General features: G+C 39.7%; 1 protein-coding gene across 3 annotated transcripts in view; it reads right to left on the bottom strand.

Moving 5' to 3' along the window:
- The window catches only part of LOC122556563 (organic cation/carnitine transporter 2-like), a 132885-nt gene that overhangs the window by 103240 nt on the left and 13063 nt on the right, over nt 1-16582 (bottom strand). For all 3 annotated transcript variants that reach the window (XM_087995256.1, XM_087995255.1, XM_043703377.2), the window contains exons 2-4: nt 14748-14851; nt 8511-8665; nt 1904-2075 (exon numbers count right to left, since the gene is read on the bottom strand). In XM_087995256.1, the coding sequence (XP_087851382.1) occupies nt 1904-2075; nt 8511-8665; nt 14748-14851 (431 nt within the window). The remainder of the gene's footprint in view (nt 1-1903; nt 2076-8510; nt 8666-14747; nt 14852-16582) is intronic.

Below are 16582 nucleotides of genomic sequence, written 5' to 3'. Positions count from 1 at the left end.
AGTAGCATGCTGTTCAAAGGATCAGTGTCGACTAAATGGGCCAAATGTAGGGATCCTGTAATCTATTTTGTACACTGACAAAAACTTTGAAAGATGTTTGAACAAAAGTAGTATTGTTTTAGACAAAAGCAAAATGGAAAAAAATTCATCAGTTCCTTTTCATAATTGTCATGCACAGTAACCAATAAAAGTGATCCAGGTCCAAATAGTTCTGTAACATCAAGCCCTGCCCTCAGAGTTGCCGCCAAATTAAAGATTTTAAAAAGTACACAAAATTCCCAGATTTACCACTATTTCAGAGTGAGTTGTCAGAAAGGACCAGGTTTAAATACCTAGTAAGAATTGCTATTTATTACAACTAATTAGATTCTACCCCACACACAAACAGGAAAACATTGGGGGGGAAAGCTGGGAAAGCTGCTGACTGGTCTGTTGAAATGGTTCTCATGCTAATCAGAACGCTGTTTCTCAGTCTTCGTTTTTTGGATGCTTCCACTGGTTTGCAAGGGACACAGGGCAGCTGATTCATTTATGACAGAAATATCTATTTTATTAACTATAAGTCACAGTTTACTACAACTGCTGGAGAAAAAAACAGTTTTCTTAAGGCTGGAAATGTTTTTTACCGCAGAGAACAAAGAAACCTCCTGAGTGGATGGAGGTCTGGAGATGTTTGCTGAGAACCAACCACATAATTGTTGGCAGGCAAACTGGCCTTTGTCACTGGTAACTGGGCACTGGTTCTCAAACCAGGGGTGGCACATTAGCTCAGTGGTTAGCACTGCTGCCTCACAGTGCCAAGGATCTGGGTTCAATTCCAGACTGCTTCTGTGGAGTCTGCACATTCTCCCTATGTCTGCGTGAGTTTCCTCTGGGTGATCTGGTTTCCTGTCACAGGCCAGGTTAGCTAGATAGGCCATGCTAAAGTGTCCAGGGATGTGCAGGGTTAGGTGGATTAGCCATGGGAATTGCAGGGATAGGGGACAGGTCTGCGTGGATGCTTTTCAGAGGGTCGGTGTGGTCTGAATGGTCTGCTTCTACACTGTTGGGATTCTAAGCCAATCAGCCACTTGCTAGGAGAAAGTGAGAACTGCAGATGCTAGAGATCAGAGTCAAAAAGTGTGACAAAACGAAAGCACAGCAGGTCAGGCATCATCCCAGGAGCAGGAGAATCAATGTTTCGGGCATAAGACCTTCATCAGGAAGCTACTTGTTTCCAACTAAAGCACTACAACCTCTCAACACCAGTTTGTCTGCAGCCACACTTTAACTGTGGTTTGAACAAGTGCAATATGTACTTATTATGATTGTCACATCACTTGCTTTCAAAATATGTAGCAGTCACACAGGAATCTTTCATTTTAATGTAGCTCTTTTCTCATGTCAGTCACAGTTAAAATTACAGAAAATAACAAAAGATGTTGTTACAAAAATAATTCTGCTTTAATGCATTTAGTATTAAGACCTTACTATAAGCTCATGAAATGAATGGATAAGTCTATAACACATTGACTATCCAATATCATTCCAATCCACCTATATGATTTAATGGTCATCGTCATCTCATTGTTAGTAATATGATGGAGTTGATCAATTTCCCGTTATAAATCCCATTTAATTTTCAACACATGGATTTCAATCTGGTCAAATTATGTCAAATTACAAAGGGATGGCAACCATTTGACTCAATTACTGTCTCAGCAATAAAAGCAAAAATCACACTTTGAACATCCAGCCTCCCTTCACAGTCAAGAAAATGTAACAACATCTCATAGAACATAGGCAAATCTGATCCCATCCATACTCTCATACAAGAAGAACTCTCATTGGCTTTATTTTGATCAAAATCAATCTGAGAAGGAAATAAACATTTTTACCTAATGAGTATAGAATTTCTACTTACCACCACAAAGGAATGTAGAACACACCAGGGATAGACAGGGCCAAAAGCAGAGCCCCCCAGCTTCTTATGAAGTATGCAACCAAAGGCAGAAGCATATAGCCAATAGCAAAAGAAATGCAGATTCCCAGTGTACAGTACATAACCCGAACTGATTTTCCAAGCATTTCCGATCCTGTAAAAGAAAAAACAGGTCAAAATCACATTGATTTTCTGTTAATTCTTCATTTTATCTCAATGCCTATTTTGGCCGCATTAAAATGAAGTTATTTTTCTGGTTTTCAGTCTTTTTTAAGAAAAAATGTTTCTAGTATTGTAATGCTCCCTCAACCTAATCTACTAAAGCAAACTGAAAGAAGGATCCTACATGCAGAACTGAAACATCAGTCCATCTTAGGTGCCGCCCTGGAGTCAGTTCCTGAGCAAGATAAACAGAAGCAAGTAAACAATGGAATGCAGCATATGACAGGAAGAAGAGGAGAGAGATGGAATATGTATGAAAAACAAAGTAAGGTTTCATGAAGAACTGTCCAGCAGACATTGAGACTAGAGATTACTTCCGTCTCACAAGAACAATTAGAGATTACAAAAGACCACCAGGTTCAGTCCATAAAGTTTTATTACACTAGTATTTGAATGACTCATTCTCTACATTTTCATCAACCCACTATTTTTGATGTTTTTGTACCAGTGGACAGGCATTGTAAGCATGGGTCTGAACTTCAGTAAAGAGTTCTTTATAGGTATTTCCACTAATTATTGAGTTGTGTCATCTGAGCTGAATATCTTTTTTTAAAGACATCATCCATTTGTTATTATCTATTACTATCTCATATATTCCATTTCTGTACTTTAGAAAATCCTTTCATAACTGTCCTTCTCCAGCTCTAAACCCAAAGTTGCCTAACCTCTCCTCACAGTTCATCTTTTTTACTCCTGGAATTAGTCTCATCTCCCTTCTCATGCTCTTTCCAAACATTTAAACTGGAGCAAATGAGCACAAATGTTGAGAATTTGAAACAAAACAGAAAATGCTCAGAAAAACACAGCAGATAAAATAATATCTGTAGAGGCAGGAACAGAGTTAACAGGCTGGATTTTTATGGATTCAAGGCGACTCCAAGAAGGTGTGAAAATGGCAACCAGGAGCTGATTCCGGCATTCTGGACTCCATTCCCAAAGCTTTCTAATTTTCTTCTGTACATTTGAGGGTGCATTTAAGGCACCTTCACTCTGCGTACTTATCAATCTTTACTGCTGGGATAGGCATATTCTACTACTCCACAATTTTCATGCAGTCAGAGCAATCTTTGAGGAACTTGCGGTTCATGGCATTTCAGAACTGTCATGAAGTATATTCTGGATGAGGGAGCTTTTGAAAGATAAGTTCAAAAGGTCTTACACATGGCCTCTCGGAGGGACCAGGAATGTACAATGAAGCTTGGTTGAAAGCTCAAGGCATCCATTGGATTATCAAAACATCACTTGAAAGACTGCTTTTGCTCTCTTGTCGGTTCTGTAAATGCTGCAATGTTCATTTCTATAAGATAAAGATGTTGCAAATGTTTTCAGGTTCTGGTATTAAAAGTACCAAGGGCCTGAATGATTCACATTTTACTTGGTCTGCAGTAAAATCAACTTCTATGAGTAAATGTGAGGTTATCCGCTTTGGAAACAAAAATAGGAAGGCAGATTATTATTTGAATGGCTGTAAATTGAGAGAGGTGAATGTTCAAGGAGTCTTGGGTGTCCTTGTGCACCAGTCTTTGAAAGTAAGTGCACAGGTATAGCAGGCAGTAAAAAAGGCAAACTCTACGTTGGCCTTCATAGCGAGAGGATTCAAGTACAAGAACAAGGACATCTTGCTACAATTATACAGGGCACTGACGAGGCCACACCTAGAATATTGAGGGTAACTTTGGTCCCTTATTTGAGGAAGAATGCTTTTGCTATAGAGAGAATGGAGGAAAAACTTACTAAATTGATTTTTGGGCTGTCAGAACTGATGTATGAAGAGAGATTGAGTTGATTAGGATTGTATTCACTGAGGAATGTACAGTAATCTCATAGAAACCTCTAAAATTCTAAGAGGAGAAGGATAATGGATAAACCTTTTAGGACTGAGATAAGGAGAAATTTCTTCACCTAGAAAATGGTGAGCCTGTGTAATTAATTACCACAGAAAATAGTTGCAACCAAAGCATTGTTGGTTTTCAAGAAAGACATCGATCTAGCTCCTGTGGCTAAAGGGAACAAGGGATCTGGGGGGAGGGTAGGATTGAATATGGAACTCGATGATCAGCCATGATCATATTGAACGACATAGCAGGCTTGAGGAATTGAATGGGTCATTCCTGCTCCTATCTTCTATATTTCTATGAACAAAACTTTTCCAAACATTTTGCTAACACATCTGCTTGTCATTGTAGAGTTAATCGATTCAATGCAGAACCTATGTTGGGTGAATGGGCTTGAAATGCCATGGATGGGGCATATGGAGTAAGTGGTGGGATTGAGTGAGGGATGGAAGACCTTAAAGTTTTCATTGCAACTAGAATGAAGTCCCAAAACACTGAGATGGGCCTTTCAAGAACATAAATCTTGGCTTTGCACACACTTCCTCCTGAGATAGGTGGCTGAACTCAGATATTTGATTCCCGCTACCTGCATTGCAGTTGACAATCCAACACATTCCAGATCAGTGACCTATTTCAGAGTTTTATTTCTGAATTTTAAATGCTAAATGTTCAATGCAGGTAATATACTTGAGTGTACTGGTATCACTTATAGTGGATAATGCAGTTGGAGCGGACATTTCTGTTACAAACATTTCCTGGATTTCACGGCTAGGCACAGAGCTCTGCAGCCAGACTGTGTTGCAATAGGCATCTGAAATGTACCAGTACTGTTTGTGTCTCCCACACAAATCAGTTGATCAACTTAGTTGAAAACTGATGTCAATACTTAAATTACACTGAACCCAAATTGGCTCAGATTCATAAATGAGTCGTTTGAATGAGTAAAACTTCCACTCTGCAAAACTTTTGGTCATACTTCAGCTACACCGAAAATTCTGGCTGTTCTATTTACTGTTACTCCCATTCTAAGTCTTACAGTCATAGAGTCATAGAGATGTACAGCACGGAAACAGACCCTTCGGTCCAAATCGTCCATGCCAACCAGATATCCCAACCCAATCTAATCCCATCTGCCAGCACCCGGCCCATATCCCTCCAAACCCTTCCTATTCATATACCTATCCAGATGCCTTTTAAATGTTGCAATTGTACCAGCCTCCACCACTTCCTCCGCTAGCTCATTCCATACACGTACCACCCTCTGCGTGAAAAAGTTGCCTCTTAGGTCTCTTTTATAACTTTCCCCTCTCACCCTAAACCTATGCCCTCTAGTTCTGGACCCCTCCACCCCCGGGAAAAGACTTTGTCTATTTATTCTATCCATGCCCCTCCTTCATCTAAACAATTTCTAGCCATTGCGTTTTTACATTATTTACATCTAAATGAAATACAAGCAATTCAAATCTGACATATCACAATAGGTTTTGGATCTCGTTGTTGTAATTCCAGCTAATGTTATTACTGGACATGCCACATCCAGACTGAGAGGTGCCTTGATATTTTATTTTGTTTTTAATTTACTAAGGTAGTCTTCCACTGAAACACTAACATGCAATGCTGCATGTTTAGTTTTAACAATAAAACAAAAGTTCATTAAGCAAAAGAAATAAAGATTAACTAGAATATCCAAGCTATTTTCATGTAACATAATTTGCAACAAATATAATCCCATCTATTCCAACAACAACACGTTACAGAACTCACATCAGACATAGTTCCCTTCACTATCTATCACACCTATGTGGTTGACTTAATTGATTCCATCAATTCTCACCCAAAGAGTTTGAGAGGCTCTTCTCTGATTACATTCACAACTCAGCTTAGATTTTCTCAGCTTCAAATACGAGGTCAGCATCTGCAGACCTCACTTTCTCCTCAGCTTCAATAGCCCTTTGGATTTCCAACCAAAGATTTCTGCTCTCAAATTTCAGACCAAAACACAGAGATAACTTTGTTTTTCATTTTTCTCAACCATCTCCTTTCTTTAGAAGAAACTACTGTTTTACATCTTATTCAATTCGGACTTTTGTAAACTCCCACCAAGCACTTTCTAAACTATGGGTTTTCACCGAAGCAAAAAAAATCAATTCCTGATTCTTCTAAACTGAAATCAAGCTAATACTTTTTAATGTTTACTCTGTTTGATTATAAATCTCTCACTATACAAATAAATTCCATTTATCACTCCAGAAACTCTTTCTCACGTCCTGATTTAGAATAAAAATGGCTCGAAATGCACTAATAAGGTAGTCCCCACATATACATTCCCCAAAAGCCACATATCAGTTTTCAAAAACCAAACTCAAAAATAAATGATTTTAATGCATATATAAACACAAACCTTATATGAAATTTGTGCCAGCATGTGTGTCAGGAATTTAGTATCTAATCTATAATAATAAATCTGTCATCAATTTTGGAAGTCCCCAGGGACTAGGGAAGTCCCTCGTCTCCCATGTCACCCAATCTGCACATAAGATCACGTCAGAATTTAAATAGCTAAAAACTAGAATGGTTCTAATAATACTTCCCCAAATTTTCACGACAGAGAAGTAATCAATAACAGAGACTATGTCTTATTAGAAACAGAAAATAAAAAGAAAGAAGGATCTAGATTAGAGTTGAGAGTGTGGCACTGGAAAAGCAAAGCAGGTCAGGTAGCATCTGAGGAGCAGGAGAATCAACGTTTCGTGCATCAGCCCTTCAGCGGGAAAGATCTAGATTAGCCTTGACTCTGCTACATAAGTAATAATATATCACTTTGCTAATCAGGCCAGTGTTGATGAAGCCAGATAATTGTGAAGCATCCTTGGAGCTGCAAAGCCTCCATGATGGACACTCATGCAATTTATGCTTCTGGAACACGTTTGTGAGCCAGTGAGGGTGGATGATGCTACTCATTGTATCAAAACTGAAGAATCAAACAGTTAGCATGGCTCTACCACAAAGTGTATTTCTTCACTGAAAAATACAATCATGACATAAGAACAGCATTTAAAAAATATTCTACATCAAGCTATGTTAATGAGTGCCTATGGATCAATTAGGAGCAATTGGAGATTCACTAGGTGCCTTAGGGAGGCAGCAGAACAACAAAATCATGCATATCACAGAGCAAACTAATTATAGAAAATAAACAAATTATCATATCATAAAAGTATGAATGATCTAACATCCAAATACTTGGATTTTCTCACAGCAATAGAATGCCAGGAATGTGCTGCTCAGCAGAATGGGAATTATTTACTTAAGGGGTTTCATAGCAGCGATGATGGATGTCTGGAATCTTTAGTGATTTATTGTTAAATTGCAGTGGGTTGTGTTTAATTTTCATTGTGGAATTTACTTCAGAGATAATGAACACACTCAGCAGTCCTACATATGAGTTTGCTCGTCGGGACTTACAAGAGTAGTAATGGAGGAATAGAAGGAGCGTCAGTTAGCTCCTCCAGTCTGTGTTGATATTCAATGTGTAATCTGAAACCTAACACCATACACACCCTCGGTTCCATAATCCCTTACATCTAGGTTAGCAAAAATCTGCTGAATTCTATATTTTAAAATGTTATTTATTTGAGCATATACTGCTTTTACTAGAAGTCGAACACAAACCAGCATATCCCGTCATAAAAGATGAAAGTTTTAATCTAAGATTGTTTACTGTATCACATCTCCATGACACTGGACTCCTTTGGCTATAAATTCAATGAGTATGATCTTTACCTCCACAACCACCTGATGAAGGAACTGTACTCCAAAAGCTAGTGCTTCCAAATAAACCTGTTGTACTATAACCTGGTATTGTGTGATTTTTAACTTTGTCCACCCTAGTTCAACACCGGCACCTCCAAGTAATTTCTAATACACTTTTTTTTACATGCAGAGTGGTTCGTATGTGGAATGAACTGCCAGAGGAAGTGGTGGATGCCGGTACAGTTACAATATTTAAAAGCCATTTGGATAAATTCATGAATAGGAAAGGTTTGGAGGGATATGGACCAAATACAGGCAAATGGGACCAGTTTGATTTGGTCAGCAAGGACTAGTTGGACTGAAGGGTCTGTTTCCAGACTGTATGACTTTGTGACTCTAAATAGGTTACACAACTCTCAAGCTTGTTCTGCCATTCAGTGAGAACATACCTAACCTGACTGTGGCCTTAAACCCACATTCACACTTACCCTTGATATAGTTTATGTTGTCACACTATATTTTATGAGTTATGATTCAAACTTTACTTTTTCCCTCCAAGTCAGTAATCCTCTGATTCATGTTCCCAATTGGAATATTCCTGTTCTACGATATGTTTCAGAATTTTATGACCATTTTTCTACAGGAAAGAACTGGAACAAAATGAAGCCTCCAAATTCCATGGGTTTTTTACTGGTTGTCCAGACCAATTTAGTGCCATACTGAGAATGACAGAAATATTGAGACAGCAGATAAAAATATTGAGTTTTACAGATATTTACCAAGGACAAAAGCAGCCACATAGTTGGAAATCTGTCCAAGGCCTACAATGAAATTCAGAAAGCAGAATATTTCCCAGCTTGGAGAGAATGCTTGAATTATGCTGAAAACAGTCTGTACAGCCATAGTTCCAAACAGAACTATTTTCCTTCCAAACCTAAAAGACAGAATGAAATAAACGTTGAACTAAATATACTTCTGATACACTCACCAAGATACATATAAATAACAATGTCTTTATACACATTTTTACATGCTAAGTCATGCACACACTTGTATACATGCATGTGTGGTGTATACATTAAATCCGCATTTTCTCAGTTATACATAAGTCTTACATATGAAAGTAGACTTGACCATTTATTCTTTGATTTATATTTTATTGGGTCCAAAAATCTATGATAGTGTGGGCACACATCTGCTGTAAGCAATGTGATGGGGTACCAGAATGATTAGAAACTTGAGGTGGCATGGTGGCTCAGTGGGTAGCACTTCTGCCTCACAGTTTGAGGGAGCCAGGTTCAATTCCAGCCTCTGGTGATGGTCGGTGTGAAGTTTGCACATTCTCCCTGTGACTGTGTGGGTTTTCTCCCACAGTCCAAAGATGTACAGGTTAGGTGGATTGCCCATTGTGTCCAGGCAGGTACAGGTTGTTTGGATTAGCCATGGGATACGCAGGGCTGTGAGTCTGGGTGGGATCATCTTCAGAGAGTTGGTGTGGACTTGTAGGACTGAATGGCCTGTTTCTGTACTGTAGGGATTCTCAACAAGATGGGACCCCAGAAATATAAAAATCACAATTTTATCTTTGGGTTTTTTGGATATCCTGGTAGGAATGTAACATTAGCATGCTCCCCAAAAAAACTATGACTTCACTAAAACTATCTGACAAACTCTGGAGTTAGGATCCCACCTGTCCCTTGAGATTTGTTCAGGGGCAGAGAGTTGATTGATTTGCTTCAAGAAATCAATTTCCATCTTTATTATTAAATATACTGTAGGGACTGCATGATCAATTGGAAGGACTTTCCTCAGATCAGGGGTGAAATGGCTGAAGTCAAAAAGATCTGAACTTTTTTTGTAATAAGGAATCATGGAATTAAATTTCATGATTGACAGTAACAATTGCTTCTGAACCATTTCAGATAGCTATAAGCATTAGACTTTAAGTGATTTAGATTTCACTTTGTTCATTACTGACAAGACCATGGGCCAATGCATTGTACAAAATCACCAAAGTAATGTCAGCATTTCAGCATTCAGTGCAGTTAGTGCATGCAATAAAGGATGAAGTTGGTATGAACAATAGAATGTGGCCTTGCTTGAAGATATACATGAAAAGGGAAGCACAAGACAATGTTCTACAAACTCTTTCTGATGTGACTTCATTTTAACTCATCATTGGGATAAAATATATGCACAGAAGCCTGTATCCCATCAAAAGGTCACCCTTTATATACAAGTGCACGATACATGGACTCTGACCAGCCAGCTCAAAGTCAGTCCCTACAGTGAGGAGACTCTCTAAGTTTCCTGTTTATATCTATCAGCCAGGGCTCTGTAATTGGGGCAGGTTAGCAACTCTAATCAAGGATCCCATACTCAATGAGATCCACCTGGCTCTTGTTCCAATCACTGGATGAAGAAAGAGGAAATTAAAATCAACGTGGGGATTGTTCTTAGTCTGTTCCATGCATTCCTTGGGAACCAGCTGAAATACAGAGCCTTGAAGCAAGTCATCAACCTAATATCCCTGCCATTGGAAGTATGTGGTATGGCAATGCAAGGAGCTCCGAAAAGAAGATAGAGGAATTTTATAAATTAATTTCAAAATGGTCCACTTCTATTTTCCTCAAAACTTTTTAATGCACAATTTTTTTACCAACAACATACTCTTCACTGCAACTGTTGTTCAAATCTATTATATCTGTGCTGTTGTAACTGATATCTGCATCATAAGTTGGCTGTATTGTTTTTCCACACCTATCTACAAATTACATTTAAACCCATATGAAAATTTAGGATATTGGAAAGACTCATCATAGAGTTAAATTGCACATTTTAGTCTTTTTTTTGTCTTAAGGTGTTACATATGGGAACAAAATGCTTCTTCCAATATCACACTATGTTAAAACACTGATCAATCACATCCTTATTGGAGTATAGGTTTGCCAAATGTTAATGACACTTTTAAACTGTCCCAATTTTGCTGTCCAAGCTCTTGATAACATTAAAATCTGTTCCTCATATTCACTGAGGCTAGCAGCCAAAAGTACCCAGGGAGTGAAACTGGTGTGTGCTAATTTCTCAAAATGTGAGTCAGCCGTCTCTAGCATTTTCTTTTCCAAAGACTGCTGTATGGAAGTGTGCCTGAATACTGTAGAGTGGCCAATGGCATAACCATTTTCAAAAAGAGAGACAGAGTTAACTTGGGTAATTATAATCCTGCTAAGTTAGCATCTGTGCTAGTGAACATTGTAGTATACTCATTGTATTTGAGTTTAACATCATGTGTGACCCAATTCAAAACTCTGAGGCATTTCGTATCTCATATCAAATTCTGTTCATCCTTCACCCCTGTCCCACATTCTGATACCTTAAAAAATCTAATCTTTATTTTCACTTCCCTCCATGGTTTCACCTCTCCCTAATCTTGTAACCTTTAGTCCTGTTACAAATGTTCCCTCTATATTGTGTGGTATCATAGCAGCTGGGAAGTTTCATGCATGCCATTGGCTTTTGGGCACATAATTTGTGCTTGTGGAAGGTATTGCCACACACAAACTTGGAGGTCCACACATTGGCAGGAAAAATTAGAGAGAATGTTGTCCATAACAGCAAAAGTATCGTGCGCTGTTCTGGAATCCACATTTTTGAAGGGATGCGATTGCACTGGAGAAGGTGCAGAGGAGATTCTCCAGGATGTTGGAAGGTCTGGAGAGTTTCAACTATGAAGAGAGATTGGACAGACTGGGGTTGCTTTCCGTGTAGCAGAGGAGACTGAATGGTGACAGGATTGAGATGCGCAAAATTGTGAAGGCACAGACAGGGTAGACAGGAAAGAACCTTTTCTCTTGATGAAGCAATCAATAATTAGGGTGCATAGATTTAAGGTAAAGGCAGGAGATTTAGGTGTGAGGGATAAAAAAAATCACCCAGAAGGTGGCGGGAATCTAGAATCCACTGCATGTAAGACTGGTAGAGGCAAAAACCCACAGAACATTTCAGAATGGACTTGTAATGACAAGGCCGTTCCACAACTAGGGGACAAGTGCAGGAAAATGGGACTAGAATAGTTAGGTGTTTGATTTTAACTCTAGCAAAGTCATGGGGATTTTTTCCATGCTGTAGACCACTGATGACTCTAGTGGCTACTAATTTTGTTCTGAATGATCATTCCTAAAAGCATTCCTATTACCAGCAAGGACCAACGGCCATGGCGTTGGAATACAGATGGGTGCAGCTTTCTGGCAGGTCCTGAGGATGCTGGACTCTGATCTCCACGGCAGACGCAAGCCAAACCATCACATGGCTCACTGCACTGCTGCAGCCCCTCGTCAATGTATGACCATTGTGTCCCACATACCTGTCTGCTGCTTCTGTCCCTCTCTGTGCATGTGGACAAAGTTCCTGATTGCCATCACCAGTGAGTTGTCTCCTGCCTGTGGCTGAATAGGTGCCTGTTCCCTGAGGGCCCTCTGAGTACTAGCAGCCTGGGAAATTGCTGGCCTCGGACAGAAGCTGTCACAGTGAGGTGCTCACCAAATTGTGCTCCTACACTCCCTGAGCCTAACTTTCCCACAATGTGGTCAGTGTCTGAGTTGCTGGAGGCAGCCTTGCCGATGTTTACTCCAACTCTTGAACACTTTCTTGCTCAGAGTTGGAAGAGGTAGCTGATGGTGGAGCAGGCTGTTTCTGTGCGATGGTGGTCGAGAGCTGGCCGTGAGCCAAAAGACAAAGAAGGCAATATGGCCAATGGTTGGTCGTGGTATGCAATGAATGATGCTGACACCAGGGTTACTGTGAGAATTACAGTGGAATAAAAAATAATACTTCCCCAGTTGGGATGCATGTGGATATTCTAGCATCTCCACAAGAGTGGTCCCAAATTCTCTCCTTGGAAGAGCTGAGGAGTGAAATGTTAGGTTCCTCGCCAACCTTCTAGGCCTTTTCTACCATATTAGAGTTTGTTTTTCTGTGGGAGTGAGTGGAAGAAACGAATTGAGTGCCATGCAAGTGCAGGTTGGTGTAGGTGCGGGTGATCAACAAATGGTAAGCTGTCCTGGGAAGAAGAGAGACCAGCACAGAAGTCACGTAGGGTTAATGGTGTGGGATGTTGGTTGTGGTGACAGCAAGTGAGGAAAGGTGTCACAGACAATGATGAGAGTGGTAGAGCATGAACCTTGGTGCAGCAGCAGAGGGACAGTGAGTGTAAGATAGTAGACAGAACAGTGTACCACTTACCCTGACGAAGTGAAGCAAGTGTATGACCTTCCTATGCCATTGCTGGCTGTTTCTTCACATCATTGAGATGGTTCTGGCCCCAGATGGTAGCCATGATAACCTGTCATGTTCTGATGCTGCGGCCTCTTCTGCCAGTCCTCTGGGAAGAAGAGTTCCCTCCTTTGCACCATCGCATCAACTGGGATGTCCAGATCCCTGTTAGATGATCGTGCTGCCATCTTCCTCTTCTCCGACATGTTCAGATTCCTCCTTGACCAAGCAGTACAGTTTCAGAATGCCAGAGCCCATGCGGGTACACAGTGGCTTTTTAAAGATGGCACAGGTGCCAGGAATTCTGGCTTTTCAATGGATATCAACCGAGTGGCGAATTGTTCTGGGAACAACGTAGTGAGCCTGGGACAGAATCAGACATGATGGGGCCGTAGGGTGTGACAAGATTTCTCACTAAACCTCGCAGCAAGAATCCCTCTCAAAAAATTTAAAACAATCACATTTACGGAAAAAAAATGGAGAACCCAGCCCATATTTGATTTTTGGCCTTTCATTTTTTATTAGTCATCCTTTGCTGGTCGCTAAGATTGTCCCAATCTTCTTCTCAGTGTTGTATGCCTTTTCTTTCATTTCAATACCATCCTTAACTTCCTTACTTAACCACAAATGGTGCACTCTCTCATAGAGTCTTTCTTACTCAATGGAACATGTCTTTATTGAGAGTTTTGAAATCTCCATAAGCATCTGCCACCATTTATACCTTTCAACCTATTTCTCAGTCCACAGCAGCTAACTCTGTCTTTTTCCTTTGTAATTGTCTTTATTTATTGGACTTGTCTCAGATCCATGATTCCTACCTTCAAACTCATGTGAAATTGTCGCATTTTATAATCACTCTTGCATAGGGAATCATTTACTTTGGGATCATTATGTTACACATCTAACATATCCTGCACTGTTGTTACCTCACTGCCATTTTCTATGCCAACTGAGGTTATGTTGAAGGGCTCTCCTTCTGAACCTCTCCCCCTACCTGAGGCATTGTGACACTCAGGTTAAACCACTCCGAGGTGTCTCTCTCTGATGAGAGTGCAGTCTATGGTCTGGTAAGAGTATGGTGACATTTCTTTGTATTGCCATATTCCAGGACTGACTCTCACCTGGACACACCAGAAGGATAAAGAGTTCAGCTCATGGAAGCAGGATCTTGGCCAGTGAAAGGTGACCATCAGGAACCTAAGAGTTTTTTTTTGGTTTTAATGTAGCTCATGGTAGGAAGTGGAGTTCGAGGGGAATGTTGGGTGGGAGGAAGGTGGAGGGGTGGTGTTGGGAGAAAGAGAGTTTTGGTACAAGGAAGGCTTATGATTTCATACAGGGCATCTGCAGAAGGTGATCGATATCCGCTGGCCTACAAGGAATCCATTAAAGTTTTAAGTAATGTTTGATAACTATGCTTCTTCGGGTCCTCAATCCTGGCACAAAAGCTTTCGCCAAAGTGGTCAGAGATGTTCAGTTTGCCTGATCCAAGATCGAAAGTACTTTGATATTTGAAGGATTTCACCTGATCCAGACCTCTGAATATTCACAATGACCAAACTGCTTATAGCTAGCACATAACTTATTTCCTAACATTCAGACATTAAAATAGCCTTCAATAGGAATGCCACACAAATAATAAGTTACGACACAGTTCCTAGATTAACCTCCACATGCTCAGTATTATTTTTTTCGGTACTTGGGCCTAAAATTCCTTCTGGCAGAGGGAAACAGAAGAAATAACTCACCTGTCAGATAACTGCCCAGAAACAAAGGAACCAGCCAACACTCCCACAAAGAATGCTGACATAGAAAATGGCCCTTTCCAGTCATTGTCGCACACCAAATCCCACTGAAATGTAAAAGCAAAATGAAAAATTCAAACAAAATTACAAGCAAGTTATTTTACCATTTAAAATCTAAAAATAGAAAGAAAAGGGATATAAGAGAATTGCATTTCACAAATCAAACCTACTTTGATGTCATTCTAGCCTCAAAGTCATAAGTCACATGACACCAGATTACAATCCAATAGGTTTATTTGAAATCTCAAACTTTTGGAGCACTGCTCCTTTGTCAGGTGAAGTCACTTCAACTGATGAAGGGGCAGTGCTATGAAAGCTTGTGATTTCAAATAAACCTGTTGGACTATAACTTGGTTTTCTGTGACTTCTGACTTTGTCCACCCCACTCCAACACCGACAATTCCACATCAAGTTGAGCCTCAAGCCAGTTCTCACATCTCTACCTATCAGGTTGTGGGTCCAATTCCTACTCTAGAGCTTTAAGCACATTCAGATTCAGTTCAGTTTAGTTGGAGTTCAGTATTTTGGATGAGATGTTAAATTATAATCCCCGTTTGCCTTTTCAGGAAGGAAAAAAAAGAAGCACTATTTGAAAATGAGCAGGCTACATTTTCAGTCAAAACTTATTCAACAGGTAATATTACTGAAGTAGATTACAGGTACGTATCCCTTTATCCAAAATGCTTGAGACCAGCTGCTTTGCAGGAATTGGAATTTTGCGATTTTCCGAACTAATGTAGTGTCCCCTGTAGGGTGTAGGGCAGTAACCCGTAAGCAAACACAAAGACTGTACTGCAGCAAAAACATATGAATACTGACACTAAGTGGGTTAAATAAAAACTAGAAGTACTATCACACTTTATTTATAGTGTAATATATACAAATTCATGAAATACATTGACTATATTCAACATTTTATTTCCATTAAAAAAATTCCAATAAAAATATTTGGTAAAACTCAAACATACACAGCTTCAGCACTATGGCAGGCGGTGGTTGTAAAGGCTTTTTCAAGTGTCATCTGTCTCATTAACATAGGTTTCTGTCTAAGCAATCTCTCTTTAATGGAGTAAATTGCCATAATCGCTTGCTCACTGATAAATGAACGTTGTTCAAGGCCCGCAATTAACTGATCACACATTTTCACCCATATTGTCAATGGAGACTTTTTCAACTGTGTTCACTAACTCATCATCATCATCATCTATGTTCCACTATCCTCACAATTATCTGCACATGGACCCATATTTAAAACCATTTCAGCAATATTCCCAAGGAACTCGCTCAAGGAACGCACGACAGGCACATCATTGTCAATGTTCAGCATTTCTTCGATGTCAGCTTCATGTAATTTATTTACACTTTCATCCGATACATTTTGTGCATAAGTAACAAGGCTTGCTATCATCTTTTTCTCTTCAGTGACATGAAATCCTTCAAACTCTTCACCTGCAGGTTCATTTACAAGAAACATTGTTGTAGGCCAGAGTCCGTGCCAAGCATTTATTAATGTTGCATTATCAACATCATTCCAAGCATTAGCAACTGCGTAAATGGATTCCTTAAGACTAAACTCTTTCAGGAAGTCTTGAATTCCTACCTCTCTGTTGACTGAGAGGTAGGAATTCAACACAGTGATAGTTCCCGACACCATATTCTTCGGTAAGATGCCGCACAGCCACACCACGATCAAGCTTCTGCAATAATTCTACTATCTGTATTATTGATAATAACAGATGCTTCCTTTTCTTAATATTATTGTTAACCATAGATGTACC

The sequence above is a fragment of the Chiloscyllium plagiosum genome, unplaced genomic scaffold, assembly GCF_037043375.1.
Source record: "Chiloscyllium plagiosum isolate Xiang-an unplaced genomic scaffold, Cpla_swu_hap1 HiC_scaffold_16, whole genome shotgun sequence".
Taxonomy (NCBI): Eukaryota; Metazoa; Chordata; class Chondrichthyes; order Orectolobiformes; family Hemiscylliidae; genus Chiloscyllium; species Chiloscyllium plagiosum.
Note: the sequence above shows the minus strand (reverse complement) of the source record. Positions and strands in the feature narration are given on the sequence as shown.